Below are 26508 nucleotides of genomic sequence, written 5' to 3' on the forward strand. Positions count from 1 at the left end.
TCAAAGACTGGCTTTGTTTTGCTACATTCTAACCCCTGAACACAATCTATGGCATAGTCAGATGACATCTCCTACCTGGCCAGAAATTCTTCTACCATTAGACTCTGGTTTATGCTACGAATATGGTGACACTGCTCTCAGATAAAAACTGGTTCCAATGCCCTTTCCCTGTTTTGTCCTGATAGAACCTAGTCCCTTTCAAAACAGAGGCTCAAAACAGAGTCACATTCAAGAAACAATTAATAAGGAATTCCACTCTTTATATTTCCCCAAAGAGTTTGAAGGGGATTCAAATATAGTCTACAATGACCTTGGTCGAAAATAGCACTTATCCTATTTATTTTTCTCACACACTGCATCTTTGCTGGGACTTACCTCTGTAAAACCCTTGGGAAAAGCTTTCTCTGCTTCTCTACCAATCATGTCTTGTCTTCTGCCTCAAATTTCTCCCCGACATCAACCTCCTTTCCTATCTTCTATCTTCTTTGCTATTCCCACTTGTCAAAGTTAGTTTCTGCTTTAGGGTTCAACTACAAGGCAATAAAATCTCCCCTTCAAAGAACTTCTTGATCCTCTCATTGAAAATAAATTTCTTCTTCTATTGCATGACAATTGCATTTTTTAGTTCACACCTCATTTATGCTCTCATGTTGCTTTCTCTCAATTATGCCCACATTTCAATTATTCTTCCCATAGTTCAATCTCCATTAGACTCTGAGTTCCTTGAGAGAAAGAACTCTATCTCTTGTTCTGTTTTGCACAGAGTAATTAAACAAGAAATACTGATGAATTATTGAATATTGATAATTTGTTGAATCAAATTAAGCATTTCAGAGAAACTCACAGAAATCACCAGTAATTGTTTTACTTGCAATATTTTTCATTGAATACCTCTGGAAAAGTCATTCACTTTGCTGACTTACAATATCATTGAATTCCTAAAAATGCTCTTTGAGGATCTTTATTCATTCAACAAATATTTTCTGAGCACTAGATGGTTTTAAGTGTTGAAGATTCCATGGTAAACTAAAGTTATTTCTTCTTCTTCTTCTTCTTCTTCTTCTTCTTCTTCTTCTTCTTCTTCTTCTTCTTCTTCTTCCTCCTCCTCCTCCTCCTCCTCCTCCTCCTCCTCCTCCTTCTCCTTCTCCTCTTCTTCTTCTTCTTCTTCTTCTTCTTCTTCTTCTTCTTCTTCTTCTTCTTCTTCTTCTTCTTCTTCTTCTTCTTCTTTTTTGTCATCACATAAGCCTATCATGTATAAAACTGGGCTTCAAGTTTATGAACTAATATTAAAACAATATACCAGCTTTTCTTGAATGAAATGCAGAGAAAAGGTTGTGGTATATTGGGATTTCTGGGGAGTTAGATTCCAGTTAACCAAGATTTTGCCATATCTGTTATCAAACAGAATGGAACTAGCATTTCTGGAGCATGTGTGTACTTAGATTATTTGCTAAATGGTTGCATTCATCTTTTTTTATTTATATATTAGAACCACCCTACGAGGTGCTTGCTAGTTTTGGTTTGTAGATATTAAACTGATCTTTATTGAAGAAAACTGTTTAAAGATACACCTGATACTCCACAGGAGATCTGGACTACAATTAGTGTAAAAGATTTTTTTCCTCAAGACTGCCTCTCAAACAGAAAGCCCCCAATAGGACAACCTTCAGAAGTAGAATATTCCTCTGTTAAATTAAGCAAGGAGGCCATTAGAATGAGTTGGCAGCATGTGTAAGCAAGCAAACTGAAATCTAAACCTGTAAATGCCTCCAGGTTGCCAAATCAAATCCCAAGGACAACCAATCACAAACAGCCAACTAAGCTTTGAGCTCTAGCCAATCAAATACTTGTCTTTCATTGTTTCCACACTTTCTCTACGTAAGTCTTTCCCCTGGCTTCTGTGAGTGGAGCACTCCTTACCACTTCCAGTTTGGTGCAGCCCAATTTCAATAGATTTTTGCTCAAATAAACTCTTAACAAGTTTCATATACTTCAGTTTAGCTTTGAATGCCTCTTATTTAAATCAGGGGAAAGACCTGATTATCTAAAAAAATGAAAATAATCCCATATGAATCCAGTAATTTTGTTCAAATCCCTCCTTATTTTTGCCTTTCTCCTAAGACGTATATCTGGAATTTCCTCTGATGGGAAGAAATGCCTACTCGAGCCCCTTTACCTTGTTGTTTAATTGGGAGAGGGGACCATGTTTGGCCAGTTAGGAAAAATAAAAAGTCTAATTCTAGCACAAAACTCAGCTTTACTATTAACCCATTGTAGTGTCAATTTCACAAGTATACTCCATGCCAGCTTTGAATGTAAGACTGCTGTGATTCATTTCTAACAAGGGTTCTCTTCTCCACCTTTGCCTAAGTGACAGTTGTTGTCTGGCTAATTTGGAGCCAAAACTGGAAGCACTTGTAGATATCACCAACACCCGAAAAGCAAGAATCACTTGTATCGTTAAATCGTATTACATGCATGTATATAGATGACCCTAAACTCTTATCAGGGTCACTTTGCATAATCTTTGCAAGCCACAGCTATTGCCAAGACACTATTTGCAAAAATAAATAAATGAAGAGAATAAATGAAAAAAATAAATGAAGAGAAATTTGCTATTTCTGCAAAGGCTTCCGAGATGCCTTGATCTCAGTCAGGCACAATCATTTGACATTTCCTAAATGTGTTTGAGATTTGTCCCTGCCCCATTGTCCTTGAATTCTCCTGGGAAACTCTTCACAGCCTCCTCCTGGGCTTTTCCCAGGGCACTGTGAGTTCTTCCCCGATCTACCGTCTCCTGGAGGCTGCAAGTTTGGGAATGTTTTGATCATCATTTTACAAATATGTTTATCCTGTGTTTCATTGGCTGCCTGACCAGTAACCAGAAGCTCAATGAACATTTGGGAGATGAAACGAAATACACAAGGATTAATTTGGCTGTGGATGGTAGCAGGAGGTAGGAATAGCTCTAAATTTCAAACACCTAGAAAGAACAACTTATTAATGCTCCATAGAGGAATAACGTGACCCTGAGGGTGGTGGACAGACAGCTACAGGCTAAGTGAGAGAACCAGAGGACTTCTTTTGTAGCTTATCTCTTGCAGTGCAGAAACAAACACAGCTGTGGACCACATTCAGAATTTGATAGAGTTGCACAACTCCAAAGATATTTCAATAATAAATAAAACAGGTTTGGTGGCTCTAAAACTTGCTCTCAGCTTCTCTTTGAGTCTGCCTATTGCTATTAGAAATTTTGTAGGGTTTTATTCCTATTTCATGAATATTTATTGAATTCATATAGTTACATTTAAATAGTCAAAACAAGTCAGTTGAGCTAAGCTGAGGGCTCGGTTGGGAACATATGGAACCCTAGAACATGGAACAGGGACATCTGAGTAGATGCCCCAAGGATTTTTGCTCTTCAGACACCCAGAGCTGGCAGAGTGGCCCACCCCTCCCCAGGGAGAACTAGCAATTCCTCTGTGTGGGAGGACACTGTAGAAGCTTCTCCACAAGGCAGGACAGATGTCTCCCTAAGGTGATGCTCCCATCTCCGCTCCTGACTGCCTGGCCAATAGGTAGGGTTAAATCCATCACAACTCAGCGTGGGGCATGCTGGGCTTGAAAAGAGAGGAAAGAGATTGTACCCCTGGATGAGAAAACAAGACCCTTACTTATGCTGTCTACAAGAGACTCACTTCAAAAGGAAAGACACACACAGGCTGAAAGTAAAAAGATGGAAAAAGATGTGTCATGAAAACGAAAACAACCAAACAAAAAAGCAGGGATAGCAATGCTTATACCAGACAAAATAGACTTTAAAAGAAAGGCTATGTAACAAAGGACTTCTAATTTGGGTCCCTGAAGGGAAGGAAGGGACCAGTACCTAGATTTAAACCAAGCACACAATTGCGGAGGAATATAACACACACCTATCATTTACATAATACAAATTTATTTTCATGATGTTCCATAATTATATTTCTAATCCACATAAAATGTCCAAGCTTTTCTCCTGTCTCTCAAACATTTTAAGTTGACCTTCTTTTAATCCACTACTTGAAGAAGTGGGGGAAATCCCAAATATTTTTTACAACACGAGTCAGACACTCAGGATTCTTTCAACACATTAATAAGTCTTGTCCGCTGTTTTCCTATGTGGTTGCCTCTGTTGGCTTTTATAGACTCCTAACTATTTGGGATGAGAGAATGAAGATATTCAGGACCTGATTTGGTCTTGATTCCACCTTAAGAACCAAATATTCACTTCTTTTTGACATGTGAAGAAACTGGAAGCCAGGGATGGAGTCAGGATTCAGAGCCCATCTTGTCCTGTCCCCTATCCTACAGGCCTGATCTCATCCAACTTTCATACATAAAGTACTAAAAATAGCATCTGGACATGTGACCTTCTGGAGTATCTGCTCTTTAATAGCTGCCCCTTATTGGTAAGGTACAAATCTGTGATCCCTTGAGGAGAGTGCCTTTGAAAACTGAACCTCAGAGAATTAGACTATAAAGTCTGTTTCCATGGCTAAGAAACCCAGTACCTAGTACAGATCTGGGGAAGGACTAGAGCTGATGCTTGTTATGCAAATTAAGAATTCCCTAGAAACACCCAAAACAAGGTGAGTGAACTTTGGAAGCAGCCGGCTGAGTTTTCAGAAGTGACAAAGTCCATCTATCACATGCAGGCCACAATTCCTAACCTCCAGGAGAAGCAAATCACTTGCTTCCACAAGAGGAGTCTTTAAAGCGTCTCTAGCCCTAGCTGGTTTGGCTCAGTAGAAAGAGCACTGGCCTGCGAACTGAATGGTCCCGGGTTCGATTTTGGTCAAGGGCACATACTTTGGTTGCAGGCTCATTCCCCAACCCTGGTCGGGGCGTGTGCGAAGGCAACCAATCGATGTGTCTCTCTCACATCGATGTTTCTCTCTCTGTCTCTCTCTCCCTCCCACTCTCTCTAAAAATCAATGGAAAAATATCCTCAGGTGAGGATTAACAAAAAAAAAACAAAGTGTCACTATCCTAGGAAAAGATCACCTAAAATGGGGGCTCGTGTGATCCCCCCACCCCATCTTGCCACGCAGAAGATCCTGTGCTCAGTCATGTGAGCACTAAACACCCTGTTGAGAGGCCATGGGGTACAGTTGGGAACATCATGTGCTTAAGAATCAGGCTGGGTTTTCATTCTAGCGCCGCCACTTTCTAACTATACGTATTGCAGAAGTTGCTTCAACTCTCTCATCTCCTTCCTCTGTAAAAGCACAAGGCAGTAACAAAGCATAAACCAATTAACATATGTGAAGCAGCTAGCACTGTGCCTGGCATGTAAGAGAGCAATATTTGAAATGCCTTAAAATAAATAAGCTGTGTTCAACTAAATTTAGGAAGCATCGAATTAGACAAAGTTAAACACATTTCTTGCCTTCAGAGTGTCTAAAAAACCTCTATTATCCTAGTGTGCCTTGTGAGAGAGGGATTGAGTATATAGTAGTTCCCAAACTTATTGGATCATGGGAATACCAATTTGAGGCAAAACCTAATAGACCTTAACAAACGTGACTTGCATCTCTTCTCCCACCCAGATTTCTTTGCTTTGGTCCCTGTGGACATCAGAAGCATACTTGGGGTTTTGAGATTTTATAAAATACTAATTTAAAAAAAGGAAACAAGTGATTCAACAACATGTATTGACAACATCGTCATGACTGTTGTTTATATTGAATTAAAAACGGTGTGAGACTTTCTCAGAAGGGTTCACCTATCAAAATATAAGTGCAGCTAAATAAAGAGATTAAAATATGTGATCTTAAAAAGTAAAAGATTTCCTCTTACTGTCATCTGGCATATTTTTAAAGTCTTTGTATTATTTCCTGTCCAATTCAGTAGATGGCACTGCAGAGTTAATATAGAGAAAATTCAATGGAGTGAATGTGTGAATGTAGCTTCACCCTGGGGTGAATAGCCTGCTTTTTTTTTTGCTTTTTTTTTTTTTAACCCTCTTTAGTATTTGATGTTGTCTAAAAGCCAAAAGGGGAGCTTGAATAATTTGCTAGAGGAGAAATTGTTTCTGACCCTGCTGGAAACTACCTGTATATCTTATGTCTTTGAAAAAGAGCATTGATAGAATCCCATACATCTGGAAGGGCAAACACAGGGCCATCATTTCGCCACTAGCCCAGACCCCCCCCCCCCCCCCCCCCGCCCCATGTCAGACGGTGCTAATCAATCAGATCATACTTTCCCACAGGACCCGGATGCCATCTCTCAACCCTTTCCTATCTACTTCTCCAAGCAGCTACTACAATCTGTCAACAAAGACACCAAATATGTGCCACAGAGTTCAGAGATTTTCAAGATAAAATCCTAGATACGACTCGGGGTTGTTAAGAAGCTGATCCAAATGCTTCCCAGATGCTTTATGACAGAACCAGGACAGGGATCCAGGCCTCTTGACGCTCACTAAACAGTTCTTATTCCACCCTGTCTAAATCCCTTGCTGCTGAGAGGCAGACTAAATACAAGCCCTGAGGACCGAGACCAGATAATTAAGTGCTAGTCATCCGTCTGCTCTTCAGTAACCCATTCCTCATTTGGTGAAGGGGAGGGAAGAGCAGGCAGAAGTTAAATCCAAACGCTGTCTGCGGGGGCAGGTGTTATTTGTGCAATGGGCCTTGCAGGCCCAATTTCATCTTGGCCCATGAAAGACCTACTCTATCGGCCCAGAATGTCACCATCCTCCAGTTGCTCCTGCCCTAGAGCTGCCATCCTCAGATGCCAAGGCTTTTTACCCGTTGGCTGTTAAGACAACCAGGTATATATTTTGAGTGAAATGCAGGACCATTATTAATACCACTAGAGGCCCGGTGCATGAAAATTCGTGCACTTGGTGGGGGGCGTTTCTCTCAGCCCGACCTGTGCCCTCTTACAGACCAAGAGCCCTCGGGGGATGTCCGACAGTCTAGCCTCCCTCTGCGGGAGGTTACCCGCGGGCTGATGGGGGACAGCGCCGGCAGGCAAGCAGCCGGCCCCGCCCCCCATCGCCCTGCCACCACCACAATCACCGTCCCCTTCCTCTGCCCACTTGCCGGCCCCGCCCCCCCACCTACCGGTCCATTTGCATATTAGACTTTTATTATATAGGATTGTTTTTTTGCGAGGGTTCCCCCCCCCCTCCCCCCCCCCGCCCAGGAATTTTCTATGGTTTTTCTGTGGGTTTTTTTTTCTCCTGTGGTTTCTCAGCTTCGAATGTGTGGCTCCAACAGTGCTTCAGGAAGCCCTGAAACTGCATCCTGCTACTTTGCTTCTCACAACTGCTGACGATGTCCGAGTGAGCACTGCCCATGGGCATTTCTAGATGAAATCCAGCCAGAAGGTTAAATGTCAAGCCTCTGAAAGTAGTGTTGTCACCCCTCATCTCATTCCTGATTTTCCTCTAGCAATTGCAATGCTTGAAGCACTGCTACTCTCCAATTACCCAGGTTTGAACCCTCAGTCACTTCAGCTCCCCTCTTTCCCTCACCTCATTCTCAACCAAGTAGTCCTGTCTGTTCTGCATCTACATCTTTTAAAATTTTCAGTACAATATTCCAAACATAAGAAAGATTTCAAAAATTAATGTAATGAATACCCGTGTATCCACCATTAACCTCTACCAAATGTTTGTGTTTTGACATAATTACATTTTTTAATCAAAGTACCATTTATTATTATTGTTGTTGTTGTTAATCCTCACCTAAGGATCTTTTTTCCATTATTATTATTTTTTTTAGAGAGAGTGGAAGGGAAGGGGAGAGACAGAGAGAGAGGAAAGAGAAACATTGATGTGAGAGAGACACATCGATCGGTTGCCTCCTGCACATGCCCCCGGGGGCAGGGATCTAGCCTACAACTGAAGGACATGCCCTTGACCAGAATCAAACCCAGGACCCTTCAGTCTGCAGGGCGCACACTCTAACCACTGAGCAAAACCAGTTAGGGCTAAAAGTACCATTTATAGTTGAAGACCTTGTAAACCCATTCCTGATTCCATTTTTCTTTACTCATTATTCCAGTCAACAAATACTTACCAAGCATTACTAAGTGCCAGGTGCAGGTCTAGGAATGGGAGCACATCAGTATATGAAACAAAACCTCTACTTTCAGGGACCTTATACACCCCAGAAGTATCACCATGCCAAATTTTGTCTCACACATTTTTCTCATTTAGTCCATTGCATATATCCAAAACCAGTATACAGTATTATTCTGCATGTGTTCAAACTTCATATAAACTGTACTTTAGTAACATGCAGTATATAAGACTCTGCAGTTTGCCTATTTGCATCACATTTTGATAATTATCTTGAGATGTACAGCTCTAGTTCAGACATTAACTACTCAAAAGCACTCCATTGTATGGAACACCATAATTTATTGATCTGTTTTTCAATTTTTCACTATTGAAAAGTATACTGTAATGAATAGCCCTTCTTCCTGGAGTCATATTCATATGGCTTTTCCCACTCCCTCATTTGGCACAATGCCTTGTTCCTAGGACGTGCTCAGTCAACATGTGCTCAATTATATTCTCCTAGGGTTCACCAGGAATTTATTTGTGGACTACTCTAGTTGTTAGGGGAGCTCCAGATTCTCTTACCTATCTTCAGTAAATTTAGAAGCAGAGTAAATTGTCTTTACTTTAACTCAAAATCTAGGCATAATAAAATCAAAAGTAATATGGCTAATTTAAATTAGCATAGGGAAATGCTATAAACAAAGTTAAAAGACAAGTGACAAACTGCAAAAATTGTACTAATGAAATACCCAAAGAAGAGACAATATAACAAGCATACAAAGACCACCTAAAATTTAAGAAAAATATCCCTAATTTCAAACTACAGGGTGTCCCCCCAAAAATGTATACACATTTTAACAGCTGATAGCTCAATTTTGAAAATGAAATGTATTTTAATAAACACTGCCTTTATAATTCATCAAAATGTGTGTATACATTTTTTAGGACACCCTATATATTACAAAGCTATAGTAATCACAACTCTATGATATTGGCATAAAAACAGAGCAATGGAACAGAATAGAGCGCCCCGAAATAAAACCATGTACATATGGTCAACTAATTTATGACAAAGGAGCCAAGAATATACAATGGGAAAAGGACAGTAATTTTAATAAGTGGTGCTGGGTAAACTAGACAGCCAAATGCAAAAGAATAAAACTGGATACTATTTTACACCATACCAAAAATTAACTCAAAATGGCTTAAAGACTTGAAAATAAGACCTGAAGCCACAAAACTCCTAGAAGAAAACGTGTCTGTAAGCTCCTTGACATAGGTCGTGATGATAATTTTTTATATTTGACACTGAGACAACAAAAGCAAACATAAACAAGTGGGACCACATCAAACTGAAAAGCTGTGCACAGCAGAGGAAACCATTAACAACATGAAAAGAAAACCTACTGAATAGAAAAAAAATTTCATAAATCATATATAGCTGGTAAGAAGTTAACATCCGATACATATAAAGAACTTATATAACTCAATAGTAAAAAAAAAAAAAACCTAGTTAAAAAATGGGCAGGGTATCTGAACAGACATTTTTCCAAAGAAGACGCACATCTTGCTAACAGGGATATAAAATGTGCTCACCATCACTAATCATCAGGGAAAGGCAAATGAAAACCACAACGAGCTATCACCTCATACCTGTTAGAATGGTCATTATCAAAAAGACAAGAGACAAGTGTTGGTAAGGATGTGGGAAAAAGGGAACCCTTGTGCACTGTTGGTGGGAAACCAATTAAGTAGTCATTTATTTAACCACTAAAGGCCTGGTGCATGAAATTCATGCACAGGGGGTGGGGGGTCCCTCAGCCCGGCCTGCACCCTCTCCAATCCGGGACCGCTGCAGGATCGGGCCTAAACCGGCAGTCAGACATCCCTCTTGCAATCCAGGACTGCTGGCTCCTAACCCCTCACCTGCCTGCCTGCCTGATGCCCCTAACTGCTCCCCTGCCTGCCCGATTGCCCCCTAACTGCTCCCCTGCCGGCCTGATCACCCCTAACTGCTCCACTGTCTGCCTGATTGCCCCTAACCACCTCTGCCTTGGCCTCCGCCACTGCAGCTTTGTCCAGAAGGACATCCGGAATGACATCTGGAAGGTCGTTTGGCTGTCTGGTCTAATTAGCATATTACACTTTTATTAGCATAGATAAGTGAATTACTCACAGAGAAAAAAACCTGTTACTCTTTTTTGCAATGCTTTCTACAACATGAATATAACCTTTTTTTCCCCTTAATTTAAAACTGGCACTACCAAATTCTTAAAGTATATCATGATTTCTTTCTGGCTTTGCCTCCATGTAAACAGAAAGACGAATTCTACACTGACATGTCCTATATTTGCTGCAGAGCTTATAATATTTACATAATAAATTGGAGAGGAAAAAAATAGCTCAGTTCAATAGGACCTGAGAATAAATATGCATAATTACATTTGTCCTGATTCTGTCATCTTATAAATATATAATAGATATTCATGATCTTGGCCACAACCCATAAAAGATCAATTCCCAAAATTTTAGAATATTCATTCTCCATAAAATCTTAGAGCTTCATCATATCTGATTCACTTGGCTTTTTATGATATGTAAATTAACTTCAGTGTTTACTATAGTCTTTGACAGCGATAGATGACAGTCATAGGCAACCAATGATAGATGAGAACGGTGGCCATAAAGTGACCATGTTATTCAGGAGAGTAAAGCACAGACATAATTACTATGTCCTCTAAACTGGAAAGCACCCAAGAACCTCTTTGGCAGATGCCTAAAGAGGCTAAATTAATCCATTGGTCAGTATATTCATTTCCCAAGGCTGCCACAACAAAATCCCAAACACAGGGTGCCTTAAACACCAGTAACATGTACCGTATTTTCTGGCGTATAAGAAGACTTTTCAACCCAGGAAAATATTCTATACGCCCAGTCGTCTTATATGCCGGAAAATACGGTATATTGGCTCATAGTACTGGAGGCTAGAGGTCTAAGATCAAGTGTTGACATCCCAAACGAGGTCTGCTATCATCCCTCTGAAATTCTCTTCTTTGTTTGGCTCTTGTTTATACTGTTACTATCAGCCAAACAATGTTTCAGGGTTTTTATTCTTCTTAAAGCCTTTCTCCCCCTCTCCATCTAGTCATGTCCATTTCAACTATAGAGTTTCATACCATCCCACCTTCTAACCCTGGCCTGACCTCCATTATCTCTCAGTCTTGACAACTCCAATAGCCTCAGTTACCCCCACCCCGTTCCAATTCTTCCTATATTAATATCAGAGATGTCAAAAATACAACTTTGGAAAATATCAGGAAATGGATAATGTCTTTGGGGCAAATCACAGATCCAGTTCTTGATGGAGGAATTTTTATTTCCTACTCTTTTCCAGATACTCAGATGCATCATCTTGCATATCACTCAGTGACCGCTAAGTTAATTAACAGCTAAGTAAATCAAGCACATATCATATGCCAAGCACTGCACCAACAACTTTACCTTAATTTACCCTCACAAAAGAAAAGAGTAAGTACTTTGTTGTTCTCATTTTATAAAAGAAATTGAGACCCATGAAGAAACTATGGCATTAAGAAATTGAGTCATTTACTCAGGATCTGACACTGAATAAATGGCAACCAGAATTTGAACCAGTAAGTTTCCACGATATTTTCTCTTAACCATTAACCTATACAAGTCCATAGTAATCATAGAAGGTCATTATTACCATCACCATTTCATAAACAAGGGACAATATCATAGTCATAATTCAGTCCAAGTCTGTCTAGGAAACTCTCAGTTCCCCTAATAGTAAAAAATGTCAACCATATGTATTTTGCCAGCAGTAAATCTTTGGAGGGCAGGAAGGAATTGATGAAGTGGTTTCCTTATGTTTGGGTGGTTACTTGCAAAAGCCATTTATATCACTTTCCAGCCTGATTTACATGGAATCCATCACCATTTGTTCCACCTCTTAAAAAGGAGGAAAAAAAGTGTTCATTCATCTAAATTACTTCTCATTAGGAAACACTTTCTCAAGTGTAATTATTATTTTATTAAACATTCTATTGAATATTGACAATTTATGTAATACTTATTGAAAAATATAGAGGGATTATTCAGTACTTTTTGAAGATATCACAGCATCCTTCAAACTAGACAGAGTACAACACACAAAATACAGACACTTTGTCACAAGAAACAAAATCTTCTCCAGAAGAATTCTCCCACCAACCCAATTCCCTGTTTTTCCACATTCTCCACCAATTTCAGGAGTTTTCTCCACATGGTTTGGCTCCAAGGAGCAGCTGCCACAGACACAGATTGAGTCTATGTTTTGACATTAACAGACCGGATCAGCCTCTTGATGGTGTTCTTTATGCTCCAATGAATCTGTGGTATCTGCAGTGCAGGTATCTGTTCTTACATTTACACACAAACTACAGCAATGGAACTGCATGGGCTGGAAGAGATGGCCGTTAGAGACAAAACAGGTTTCTGTGGGCTGTTTGGGGCCAAGAGTACTGGACAGAGGACTGGGTGCAGGAGGATCATCAAGAGGATCATCAACAGGCAACGCCAAGGCCGCCAGGGCACAGTTGCAAGTAAACAACAGGGAATCACTGGCCAACTGAGGAAACCGTCAATGGGAAGCTTGGGGTTGGTGGGGAGGGAGGGAGAAAATCATTCAAAAACTCTTCTGAGTCCTGAGAAATACCTTTAAAAATCATATCATGAGTCTAATATAACTTATCTGTCTGGGGTCAACTACTTTCAGAATTACCTGCTCTTTTAGGCCTCTGAACTTCTTCACTAGTTACTGGGAGGTCATTAGGGAAAATGAGTGCTACACATTTGAAATCCTGATTAGCTAATTCTCCAGCAGTTCATTTCCATAGAAACAGCCTGCAGAGGACTGATTCATCAAAAAGTGTTCCGGGGTCACACTAATGAATGTTCAAGTCTTACAAACATGGGTGTTAATATTATCATTATTAATATTACTCTTTTTCAAACTTTAAAGTTTGTTTTTAAAATATTGATTTTTCCCTAAAATGTGGAATCTTTTATACACACACAAAACATGACTTGGTTTCTGGAAGTTTATTTAACAGCCTAGGGGCAACTAGTTAACTTGGATAACTTTAAATGCAATTAGTACTTTCCAGAGATCAATGTCAGACTGTATTAGCTCATTCTTTTGGACATTAGGTTAGGTATTTAGTAATGCCCCAACATAACTTCAAAGCAGCTTTTTCCAAGTGGTCTGAAGCCTCTTTTTCAAAAAATTAGAGTACCCAACACAGAGGATATACCTGAAGATTACTGGTTTTTAAATGCCTCCCCAGAATTTATATTTTAAATTGATTATTTTCTCCTACAAAATAGTCACCTTTTGATAATTATACATTCACCCAAAATATGGTCTCACGAATTGAGCTCACCAGCTGTCATTGTACCAGATACTTGTGCAATGCTGAGTATGAGAGCAGGTCTTAATAAATATGTTATGATTGAATGGGTCCATACTGAGTGAGTGAGTGAGTGAGTGAGTGAGCGAGCGATAGAAGAACATGAATTTAAAGCCTCCCCTTTGAGGACTCCCTTCTAAGTTAATATCACTTTCATGTTAATATCTACACTAAGAGCAAAGCTTTGTCGTTTGGGGGTAAATTTGATAAGTGAGAACGGTCAAAACTCACCAAGAACAAGTCTTGGGAATAAGAGATACAATTTAGTGGGATAAGGGCACTTAGGGAAACACAAGGCATAATCCAAATAGTACAAGTCTCACTTTCTGTAAGTGGGCTCTGAAGGCAATTCCAGAAATGATTTGTGCATCAACGATAAGTCTGGATTGGGCACATCAACCCCAGAGTGACTGCTCTGAAAGGCTGTGCTCGATACAGAAACACTGGCATGCTAGTTTTCATGCTACTTTCTCTAGTTGGGCTTATATATTTATGGTGTTTATGGTCGATATTTATATGCTATTCTTTAAATGTGACTGATGGGAAAGGTCGGGTAGCTTTATGCTAATCTTAAATCCATAAAATTTTATTTTTCCCCTCTGCAAAATGAAGGGTCAAACTAGGTGACCTCTCTACACTTTTCCAGTGCTAACATTCAACAGCTCTACAAATAAATAGTTTAAACTTTGTTCACACATCTTCAACCACTCTTACTAACATTTCCGAGGCTTTATAGAGGGAGAGCTGTTGCTTTAAACAGCCACAAATTCCCAAGGGAAATCATGCTGTAGACCATGAGGTAAAAATTGCTAGACCAAGGTAAACGGAACACATACATATCACACACACACACACACACACACACACACACACACACACACACACACACCTCTGTCCCATTAGCAGTAAACTCCAAACTGGAACAACTATAGAAGTCATCAGAATAGTTTACATTCATGTGAAATCAGTGACGTAATTTATACAGAGCAAAACTTTAAATGCGGTGTCCGGTGTCAACTGTTCACTAAGTAGTTACAACTTCAAAATCGGAGGAAGTACTTTCAAATGAAAGTATGACAGCGGGCTTGAGAAAGTCCTGCTTCCGATTGTGTCCAAAGTATCTTATTCTGTAGATCCCAGGCTTGGCAGTATCTGGAATATGCCATTGTATCGTTGCATTGCTATGACCCAGTAATCCCTTGTGCCAATAGAAACTGTTGGTAGGAAACAAACAAACAAATCCAATTTTATTCTTAAAAAATGTGTGGTGAGAAAAACATATGATTACTCATTAAATGAATATGAACAAGGCACTAGTCTAGATATTCAGAGTATAGCAATGAACAGAACAGAGATAAATACTTACTGCCTAGAGAAGGACTTTTAAGGAACAGCCATTTGTAGAAATACTTTAGCTTGTTCCATCTTTCTAATGACCTAAACTCTAGCCATCCCAGGAAGGCTTATCTGATATTCAGAACACGGATGTCTCCTGCTTTAGAACTGCCATAGCATCCTTTAGCCCTTGTCATCCTCTGCTGTAACTGACACTTCTAATGGCATATGTGCCGGACTCTATTCTGAGGACACAGTAGTGAGCAAGACAGACGTGGTCCAAAGTTTCTGTGTTTCTCAATGATAGAAGAAAGGCAATAAGCAAGTAAACCACAAATAACCTTAAAACTGATATGTGAAATCAGTAAGACAGGTATGTCTAAGGAGGTATCATTTAAACGGAGCCCACACGTGTTTAAAGGAAGAGGAGACAGAGAGTGCAAAGTGTCTGAAGCAGGAACAAACTTGGTACAGCCAAGGAACAGGATGCAGGCCAGTGGAATTAGGACAGAGTAAACCGTGGAGGTGTGGCTGAGATGACAGAAACAGATGGAGTCAAATCACATTGGTCCTTACAGAACAGGACACGGGGTTCAGATACTCTTCTAGATACAGTGAGAGAGGATGCGCTAACTGACCGATATCCTCAGTTATGTAGAGAGTAAATCCCCTGGACTCAACATTCTGCTTCTCAGTAATAAGCTTGGTGCTCTTGAACTGCTGCTGATGAACAAAGCAGAGAGCTATACATCGTCTCAGTGTTGACTGCTATTCTGATTTGGGGCTTTTGAAAATAAATCAGCCTTTTTTTACTATCTGTATAACCTTATGTTAACAATAAATATGTATTTACTCCTTGTTTTTAAGCCACCTATACCCTAGAGTCCTAAAGATGAGAGGGAAAAGGTATGCCCATATTTAGGTATGGCTATCAAATCTCTATTTTCAGTTAACTATGTGAACCAAACCAACATGCAAATAATCACTTAGTTTAAGGTGATCTGAATTAGAAACAAAATGCCAAAAATGTCCCCCACTTCCATGCCACTGTCCCTGTGGTGAAATTTGTAAAATTGGGAACAGAAACATTTTCTTATTTTAGACACATTTTTAATCTTCAAAATATCTAGTCAGCTCAGGTATTTGGTAACAAAAGGCACAGCAATGCATCTTTTGAAAACCATGAGCATAATTCTTTGTGATGTAAACACTCAGCTCCTGTGTTTTGGTAATTCAAATGAAGAATCCTGGACCATATTTGTTGGGTATAGACTCATTCTTTCTTTTTCCAGAAGGAATGCCAGGCTCTTCAGAGCTATCTCATCACCTTCACCTAGCACCCCTTTTCAACCAATTTGCAAGAAGGCTAGACAGCTTTTAGGAGTAATGTCTTTGACTATGGAAAAAAAATTAACAGATGTTTGTAAGAATGGAGGCCATAACCTCATTAGCACCTAATCTTCCAGAGGCACACACTATCGTTTTGTAGAAAAACAGAATCGAAATGAGGTCTAATAAATCAACTAAATATGGCCGGACAGCTCCTTGGGAATTTGCTATCATTAATATCATGTATTGAGCCAGTCTTCCCATTTGTCTTCCCTACATTACTAACCAACTGTTTTCAAGACCTGAAAGACAAAATATTCAATAGACATGCTCACCGAGTCTCCCAGGAGGCATCATTATGCACTACCTGCCATGTCGCTGAAGCGTCCTCATATTTCTCCACAGTGAGGAAAGTCTGATGGGTCTGAAATGCAATTAACATAATTGATCAGACACTGAACAGTCACAGAAGGACACTGTCTGTGAATACTCCCCTTGTTGACTTTGTGCTAACCTAGCAATACCTTGAGTAAAATGTATTAGAATTTCACCCAAATTCTTATTGTGTTCCTCTTAACATTCGACACAATATCTGTAGAATATTAATTTATTCAGTCTATTAAAAAACCCTGACTTTTAAAAGAAATTTGAATAAAGCATAATTTCAGAGCTGTTAGCAAATTTTCGGTAATTAGGGCAGAGAAGAGACAGAATAAAACTTGAGATTTTAAAAAGGCATAAATCAAACCTTTTCGTGACAGGTTAATTGACCCATATTCCAAGAGTTTCCCTAGTCACCTCAAGATTTAGGAGGGAAAAAGGGTCTCCTCATCTTTTCAGATATATGAATTATTAGTAAATATGCCTTCCCCAGTGAAAGAATTGAAAAGGATGCATAAATCCTCTCTGTCCTAGGGTGCTAAAAGAAATTCCTATATTTTGTCATGGATTTCTAGAAATCTCATCATAAGCAAATTTTCTTTTCCCATTGTAAAATGGCTATAATCATTTCTTTCAGACCAAGAATTCAGCTTCAAATAAAGCACGGATTTGAATAATATAACAAATTAAATGATACAAAGGCCATAAATCTCCATTTTGCCACACACAAAAAAATCTTATATTGTTGTCCTTAAGGGCATGACTTGTATCTACTCCACCTTTCTCCATCACAGCCCATGATACCTGATATTTACAGGTATTCGAATCAACTTCTGCTGAATGGATCACTTACTTACAGCTGGGCCAGGGGATTATTTCAAATTATTTTCTAGTTAATCAACTGATGGACTATATTCAATAAAGAAGTTTTTATAACCATGGTTATTTGTAAAAAGAGCTTCTTTGCCAATTAGAGCAGAGGGACATGGGGCGGGGGGGAGGGGAGGTTGGAGGTGCAGTGCTTTAGATGGGGTAGAAAACAGAGTGGGCTCTAGTTCCTAAGTCTAGAGTACAAATCAGAGAACAAGTCTTGGCCACTGCATATGTGAATTATATGACTATCCTTTCCCCACCTCCTAACCTTAATCTCTTCCAGTTACATAATTAGTTAATATTTAATAAAAGTTACTTAATCTCTCTAGGCCTCAGTAAAATAGGGATAATAAAATGTAATTCATTGAAGAGTAGCAAAGATTAAAATAGATTCACGGGATGATGTACATAAAACACTTAGCCTAGTACATGCAAATAGTAAGCATTCAATAAATAGTGGTGAGGATATGATGATTATTACTAATAAAGGGTACTGGAAACTGTTTTACACCGAGTCCCAGAGCCTTCTTAGGAATTAATTTTATTTTCACTCCAGTGCTTTAAAGCATTTTGCTCTTCTGCTTCTCCATGGCAATAATGATGAGAACATTTCTCCACCCTAAGGATATCAGGTGACAGCTACTCCTGCAGTTTTACTACAACACTTTGCCCTCCTCAGAAAAATCCTACCTAATAATCCTACCTAATAATAGACAAATATGCAAATTGACCGTACCTTCGCTATGCCCACGATTGGCCAGGAGGCACGGGGGGGCGGGACTCGGAGTGGCTGGGGTGGCCGATTGGGCCGGCGGGACGCTGAGCTCGCGTCGCCAGCGGCAGCTCAAGCTCAGCGTCTGCGCCATGGCTGTGCTGTGGCACAGAAGGGGCCTCTGGGGCAGCGAGCTCACGTCCCACCGCGGACCATCAAAAGCGGGGGAGCTGGGTGCCTGTACACTCAGGCACCAGGCCTTTCAGAAGCCTCCGCTGTGCTGGAGGCTTCTGAAAGGCCTGGTGCACCAGCGGACAGGCACCCAGCTCCCCCGTGATCGAAAGCGAAAGCATGTAGGGGACCCTACACGTGCATGATTCAATCATGCACTGGGCCTCTAGTAATGTTATAAACAGATTGAATCCCTAGAGAAATTATTTCAAATAGGTATATGTTAATTACCAAAGCAGTAGAACATTTTTTCCCAATGCCCTTTAGATAATGCCATATTGCCACAATTGTTATCAAGGCAATAATAATAATTATATTTTAATGAACAGAAGTGGGAAGGCTCATTTGGAGGAAAGGTATTTGGGTTTCTAAGTGACAATGGGCCCTGGGAAGAATGGCTTATCAATAGAGTGTCTGACCTTGAAGTCACTTTCATATACCCATTCCCTTTTTCCTCTATATTTATTTATTCTTTGAATTTTTATCATTAGAAGGTGCCTGGTTATTGCTTGTGTACTTACAAGAACACTCTAAGGGAGTTGCAGAGAAGTAAAATTACTTCACTTTATTAATAGACATATAACATATATACACTTTATCATATATATGTATGATAAAACAAAAAGGTATGAAATGATATGTAACCTACTATTAACAGTGATTACCTCTAAAAAGGTTTATGAATAGAGGGGTCCTTTCACATTCTATCTTAAGCACTTTTATACTATCTGTTTTCACATTAGAGATGTGCCATTTTGTAAGATTAATAAATAACTATCCTATTATAACCAGTAAAAAAGAATAGGAAATGGACAATGCAAGATAAAGTAAAGAGCATGGATCAGGGCTCCAAGCCAGGAGAGTGTCCCCACTCAGAGATCCACGATTATCCGCAACAGTAGAGGCCGGACCAGAGGCAGCAGTGTAAGAGGAGAGGAGCCAGAGGGAGTAGGAGGGAGCCAAAGAAACACTTCACTCTTGGGCCTTTGATTATTCTACCAAATGTAGTTGAATTTTTAGATTGGAATACATAAATGAGATTTTATTCAAATTTACGTCTTCTCAGGAGACAATGTCTTTTTCATGGTGCTACATGTGGTCCTAAGTAGAGCCAGCGAAATGTTTTCTATATGTTTATTTTCCAGACTCAATTCCACATTACATGTTCCCACTAAAAATTCCCCCACATAAAAAAATCCTCCTGTTGTTAACCAAAGGGATAGTCAAGTGTATGAAAGGCTAAATGGTGAATTTAAATTTATAAAAAGAAGCATTGGTGCTTACCCGGTTTTCTGCTGAATTCTTTGGGTTAGCACCTACAAATGTAACTTCAGCAACTTCTCCCTGAAAATAAAAATTTATTTTATGAGCTCTAATAAAAGTATTTTTTTATTTTTTAAATATTTTTATTGATTTCACAGAGGAAAGGGGAGGGGGGGAGGGAGGGGGGGAGGGAGGGAGGGAGGGAGGGAGGGAGAGAGGGAGGGAGGGAGGGAGGGAGGGAGGGAGGGAGGGAGGGAGGGAGGGAGGGAAGGAGGGAGGGAGGGAGGGAGTGACCAATGTTACCCTGATACCAAAGGCAGACAAAGACCACACATGAAAAGAGTCTGCAAATATCCCTCATGGAGATGAATACAAAACTTTTTAGCAAAATATTACCAAACCAAATTAAATAATATGTATACCAAACCTAATGAATATTTATTTAATATCTGAAAATCAACTAATGCAATAAACCATATTAATAGAATGAAAGACAAAAACCACATCATCATTTCAGTAGACATAGAAAATCATCTGAAAAAATCCAATAACCATTCTTCACAAAAAAAACTCTGAATAAACTAGGAATAGAAGGAAACTTGTATATGCCCTTTGCCTAAAAAAAATTACCCTTAATTACTGAACACTTTCCTTCCAAGTATTAGAAATAAGACAAGGAAGTTCAGTGTTTCAAAGTTGTCTTGGGAAATTCTAGCCAGTGCAATAAGGAGGGAAATTAAAAGCATCCAGAAAAGAAATCCAAAAGAGAAAATTAAGCATGTTTTTATCCATAGATAACATGATATTATATGTATACATTTCTAAGGACTCAACCCTCACCCCCGCCCCTCCAAAAAATCTATTAGAACTAATACTTAATTTAGCAAAGTTGAAGAACATTATATACTAGAAGCCTGATGCATGAAATTCTTGCATGGGGAGAGAGCGGGGGGGGGGGGGGGGGGGGGAGTCCCTCAGCCCAGCCTGCACCCTCAGGGTATGTCTGACTGCTGGTGTAGGCCCAGGAATCAAGCCTAAACCGGCAGTCAGACATCCCTCTCGCAATCTGGGATGCTGCATACACCAGAGACCATACTTTTCATACAGGTGAAAGGCATCTTGCTGTTGTATGGGCAGCTACATTTTTTTGCCCTGATTATAAATAGTAGTACATAACATGATCCTTCTGAGGCAGTCGTACCACTTTCCCCATCTTATGGGTAGAAAAACTGAAGCAGAGGGAAGTTAAGTAATTGGCTTTGTCAACAGTTATAAGTGTCAGAATCAGGGCTGACCACAAAATGTGCAAGCCAGAGTCCATGCATGTCATTGCTGCATCATCCTGTTTTTTCAGTGTTAGAGTAGCCTTGCCATGTTTTAATTTTTAAATCTAAGAGACTGTTTCTAATATATAAGGTAGGGTCCCTAGGCCTGGCCGGTGATCAAGGCCGATCAGTGGGGCGACCAGCTGGCGGGGTGATTGAGGGGCCCTGCAGACACCGGCCTTGGCTGGCGACCTGGCACCTCCCGTTGACCATCCCTGTCCCCCAACCTCTGACTTTGCCACTGGTCGCCTCGCTCTAGGGGGGCAGACGCTCAATGCAGGAGCTTCCTCCAACCAGGGGCAACTCCTACGTTGAGCGTCTGCCCCTTGGCAGTCAGTGCATGTCATAGCCATCAGTTGTTCTGCTGTTAGGTCGATTTGCCTATTAGAGTTTTATTATATAGGACTGAAGGACAGTTAATACAAAATAGCAGTGGTAAAATCCTGATTCATTTCTATGTGCTTTTCCTAACCTTGATTTAAGAGACAACTTTTCTGAGCTCCAATGAATGATTTCATCCATTTAAGAAGGAAAAGAATAATTGGGATTTTAGAAATTCAATTTTACATAATTACCACCTGAAAAATAATTATTTCCCCATTATCATGTTTGCAGAGCCTCTACAGAGATAAAAACAATTACCAAAATTATTGTTGCTTAACAGCTGATGATCTATGGCATCATTAGAGGCAGGTGGTGCCATTAACAACACCTTTCCCCCTACTCCCCACCCCCAAACACAGGCTTCAAGCATTCCAAGGTCTCTTTGTGAATCTTACCACTCTGTATTTAGAATTCAACGGCTGCAGGACATCCCCAAAATTCTTGCCTATTGGTGCTCTATCCACAATATTAGGAATTAATGGTTTTATCAGTTCTTTGAAAAATGGAGGCTCTGGACCTCTGCTCAGATTGGCCACTGTGTCCTAGAACAGAGAACATTTGCTTAAGGAGTGCACAACGTAGAGACAAAGACTATTTCCCAAGTTCCCCATCCCCAGAAATGCCTTCATTAAAGAAATCTATCCTTCCTCCTTCCCTCCCTCCCTCCCTCTCTTTCTCCCTTCAAGAGCTAGCTAACAAAATGTGAGGGGCACCCCTTGCTAAAATGTGAGCCTAGATGTGCATAAGGTAAACTTCTGTCACTAGAAGACAGTTTTGGTCATAGGCAACACTCTCACTTCCCTAAGCAGCACAGTTCAGTGACCACAGTGTAAGCTTGGAAGCACGTTACACTCTTCAGATTCTAGGAGAACCAGTTTTTAAATGTGTGACCTTGGACAGGAGTCTAACACATGATAAGCTTTCGTAACATTACACTGTAGTTAGTCTTTTAATTTTTACAAAGTGTTTAGCCTCTCTTATCCAGAATTGGTACCAAGTTTTGTTTTTTTCTAAATCTTCCTCTGTGCTGATTAAAGACTATAATAAATGTATTTTTAATTTAAAAGTTAAGACCAGCCTATATCCTGCCTGGTTTAATGTGTTTTCCACAAAATTTGCCACCTTTAGTAATGTCATCAAAATGTTAACTTCAAATTTTAAATAGCCTCCCTATGGCTTTAATGTACTTTCATAATCACTTTATATGTTTAATTTTTACAACAAGCTATATAATCTATTATCACTCCTGTACTACACATGAGAATATAGGCTTGGAGTAGTTTTTCAAGATCATATAGCTAGTCTTAGATACATAACCATAAAACTGTGAAACAAATTTCCACAAAATAATTCACACTTTTCTTCCTAAATACCACTATAAAATTTGAAGACTCTATTTCCATAGGAAGCGCTATAGACCTATGATAACAATGAAAGTTAAACAGTGGTTTTCTCTAGGGATGGGTTATAAGTTTATACTTTTCTATGTAATCTGAATAATCTACAAATAGTTATAGCTTCTATGATGAAAAATAAAATAGTTCTACTTGGAAAAAAAATGTATCAAAGCTCAAATTAAGATTATAATGAAACAATAATCAAAATTATATCCTAATACCTCATATTGAAACTTCAAACACACACAGTAAGCAATTAATTAGATGGAGGCATAGGAAATTGCCAGTATTCAACTACAGAAACAGTAATTTCATTTGTTTCAATTTAATATATTCAAGCTCTTGCTTTGAAAGGCCTTTACTGTCTTTGCTATGTCGTAATTGTTTTACACCTTCCTGGGGCTCTTATGGTATTATACAATAGCGGTTACCACCATCAAAAGGCATTTACTAAATCCAAATTTACTCTCTGTTTCATTTCTTAGGAATACCTCATAGCTATATATACATGTGTGTGTGTGTGTGTGTGTGTGTGTGTGTGTGTGTGTGTGTGTGTGTATGTATTAATATAAAGGTGTTTTTTTAAAAAAACTGAACACTCACAGCTAAAGTTCTTATTTTGCTTCCCTCTGTATCTCCCGACCTCTGAGACAGACACGCATACAATTTTTGATTACCGTAGCAATGGCCTTAGCAAGGCCTCTGTAGAGCTGGATGTAAGCAGACAGGGTGTGTGGTCCATAAATTGTAGATGCTGCCTCATACCGCTGAACCTGCAGGAAAGGCAGGGCCGTGTTATACACCATTCTGCTTATTTCAATCCACTTACAGAGGTGCCACACTTAGGGGAGGGGTAGTGCTCAGACATCGTGTGTAATCCAAACTGGCACAATTCAAGATGAATGATGGCAAAGGCAGGGGGAGGAGGCATTTTCATTTATACCAGCTAAAGTACATGGCTCCCATCAACTATTTGCTAAAGGCAGTGGCTCCTCCTGGCTTGTGCCATTTGGCCTGTCAGTCCATTTAATCTGAATGTAGGTACTAGCTCCTGCGCTTATGTCTATTTTAAGTAGTTGTAATACAAATGTTTTCCCCTACGGAGTACAGCAGGACAAAGTTTTAACCCACCATAGAGGTATAAAATAGAACCAAATACATCTCCTTTTGCCTGAGCTCCAAGCCTTTGGTTGTTTCCCATGATCCTCAAATTCATCAGATCTCAAATGGAACTCCTCACTCCAAATACACCAGCTTTCCCTGCGATGTTCTTCATCTCAGTGAAGGCCAGCCTTCCTGTCTCCCGTGCCAGGACCAGCTGGCCATCATCAGGTTCCTCTCTCCCCCATCCTACCTCCTATGAGTCTCCAAGTCCTCATTCCTTAAAATCTCTTGACTCCTTTCATTTTCCTCTGTCTCTACTGCTTTACCTTGGCCAAATGCTTACCTCTCACCCCAATTACTACGGCTTCTTAATCAGTTCTGTCTCCACACTTGCCCTTTGGATTCATGTTCTGCACTGCCATGCTCGTGACTGTTCTAAGTCACAAATTTGATAAGAACATTCCTTTGAGTTCTACTACAGTTCCCCCAACACCTTCCTTATTGAGGCAATGCTCTGTAGCATAGCATAAAAGACTCTTCACTAACCCCTGCATGGCACTCTAGCCCCTGTCTCACTACGCTCATCATGCTTAGTCCATGGAACTCAACTAATCATGGCCTCTTAAATGTACTAGGTCAACCCCTCTGGACCTTTGCATATGTAGCTCCCTCCGTTATGAAACACCTCCCCTAACTTTTATTTGCCTAATTAGCCCTTACTCTCAAGAACTCAGACAGATGTTACATCTTCCAAAAAAATCTGCCAGTCCCCATGCTCAAATACTTAGTCTAGATGGGTTCTCTCTCTCTCTCTCTCTCTTTCATACACTTTGTGCATCCCTTTCACAGAAATGTAATCATCTGCTTTCTTCTCTTTTACTAAACCATAAATTCTAGTGGTCTTGAGGACAGGGGCAGATTCTTATTCATTTTTATATCCAGATCGTGGCTACTACTGCATGTCTCAACACATATCTGTTGAATGAATGAGTGAATAAATAAATGAACTAGTTAATACCAATCCTTGCAGGAGCATGTCCCTGAACCAGGAGATAAGCTTGTATTTGTGCCATGAACTCCTTTGATCATCTACTGAGGCCTATGGACCCCTCTCAGATTAATATTTCTAAATGCATAAAAAAAATTCATGGTTGACAAAGGCAACTAATTAGACTGAAATACATTAATAAATCAATTTTGTGATAGATAATGTTTGCGCTTCTTTATTGAACAACAAGATTCAGCAACAGATTTAATCACTATTGTGATTTTAAAGTAGGGATGATAGTAAAAGATATTCCCAGATCTCAAATAATGGTGTGTGATATTAAAAATACCTGTGATTCCTATTGGTGACAAAGTCAGAGACACTGCTAATATTATTGTCATTTGTCACCTATATTCATAATTGGTGGAAATGCTAAATAATAAATAGCTACAGATAAATAAATAAAAATGAGTAAATGAAAAAGTATTCCCATTCAAATTTAGCCCAATTAAGAACCTTTATTTAACAGGATTTCCTAGAAGGTGGGGCCCTTTGATAAAGTCAACAGAGGGCCTGATGCAGATTCCATGGCTGGTATCACTGAACATTTGCCAAGAGGTAGACTACATGCCTGGCTATGGATTGCAGATATATTAGAAAGCATTAGTTGCTGGACTCTAAACTATTCTCATGTTTTACTATTGTTAAAAAGTACTTGGGCTACTTTCTGTACTATTTGTAAATAAGGAAACATCACCAACCAGCAGCCTCCCCTAAATTCTCTGTGACTCTGTTGCTTAGTCTATACCATCTATAATATCTATAATAATAAAAGCATAATATGCTAATTAGACCAGATGGCCTTCCAGACGAAGCTGAGACTGCAAGGGAAGCCCGGGTCCCGGGTGCCAGACGGAAGCTGGTGCTGGCACCTGGGGGAAGGAAGGCCTACTCTTGCACGAATTTCGTGCATCAGGCCTCTAGTGGATATAATAATATCTTGCTGCAGGGCTTATTATGAGGATTAGTTAAGATCACATTTGCAAGGTGTTTAGCTAGTGCATTCAATAAATGGTAACCAGCAGTGGGAGTATTCCTAGGTCCTACACAAGCGTAAGGCACCAGAAACATTAGGGATAGAGTTAGGAATGCTTCATGCCACAACCCAGACTTACCACCAGGGCTCCTGACAAAATAACTTATTTCAGGAAAAGTGAAAGTCAGTGAGACTAGATTTCTAACCTGAACTTGTAAATGGTCAATCTAGAACTACCAAACACAACTTCTGGCTTATCATTCTCTTATCTGTCCTAAAACAAAGTCATCTCTCAAAAACATGATTATGTAAATCTAGAAAGAAAACCTGCATTTAATACAATAGTTTTGGCCAGGGTATATTTCACTTAAATGATAAAGACGACTCACCCTACCTGGTATTCTTCATAGGTGGCAATGTAATGTGTATATACATTGCAGAGACCTGAAATAACAACAGTCATATCCCGCATCCCATAAGTTGCAAACTCCTGGGAGGGGGAAAGAGGTAGAGCCCAGTTAAATTACTCTTCATCTTAAAGTTGATTATAATCCCAGTTATACTGAATCACATATATGAATCATTAGTGTAAGATGTCTCTCTTAACAATATTCTTCCTA

The 26508-nt window shown here is 39.7% G+C and overlaps 1 protein-coding gene across 2 annotated transcripts in view; it reads right to left on the reverse strand.

Moving 5' to 3' along the window:
• Nucleotides 1-12255: 12255 nt before the first annotated feature.
• Nucleotides 12256-26508, reverse strand: part of ASAH2 (N-acylsphingosine amidohydrolase 2) — a 57308-nt gene continuing 43055 nt past the window's right edge. For both annotated transcript variants that reach the window (XM_079793414.1, XM_079793413.1), the window contains 6 exons: nt 26283-26378; nt 23438-23533; nt 21759-21905; nt 19676-19735; nt 16530-16618; nt 12256-14744 (listed from right to left, as the gene is read on the reverse strand). In XM_079793414.1, coding sequence (XP_079649540.1) covers nt 14555-14744; nt 16530-16618; nt 19676-19735; nt 21759-21905; nt 23438-23533; nt 26283-26378 — 678 coding nt within the window. In that variant the 3' untranslated portion in view covers nt 12256-14554. The remainder of the gene's footprint in view (nt 14745-16529; nt 16619-19675; nt 19736-21758; nt 21906-23437; nt 23534-26282; nt 26379-26508) is intronic.

The sequence above is a fragment of the Cnephaeus nilssonii genome (assembly GCF_951640355.1).
Source record: "Cnephaeus nilssonii genome assembly, chromosome: 16".
In the NCBI taxonomy this organism is placed as follows: Eukaryota; Metazoa; Chordata; class Mammalia; order Chiroptera; family Vespertilionidae; genus Cnephaeus; species Cnephaeus nilssonii.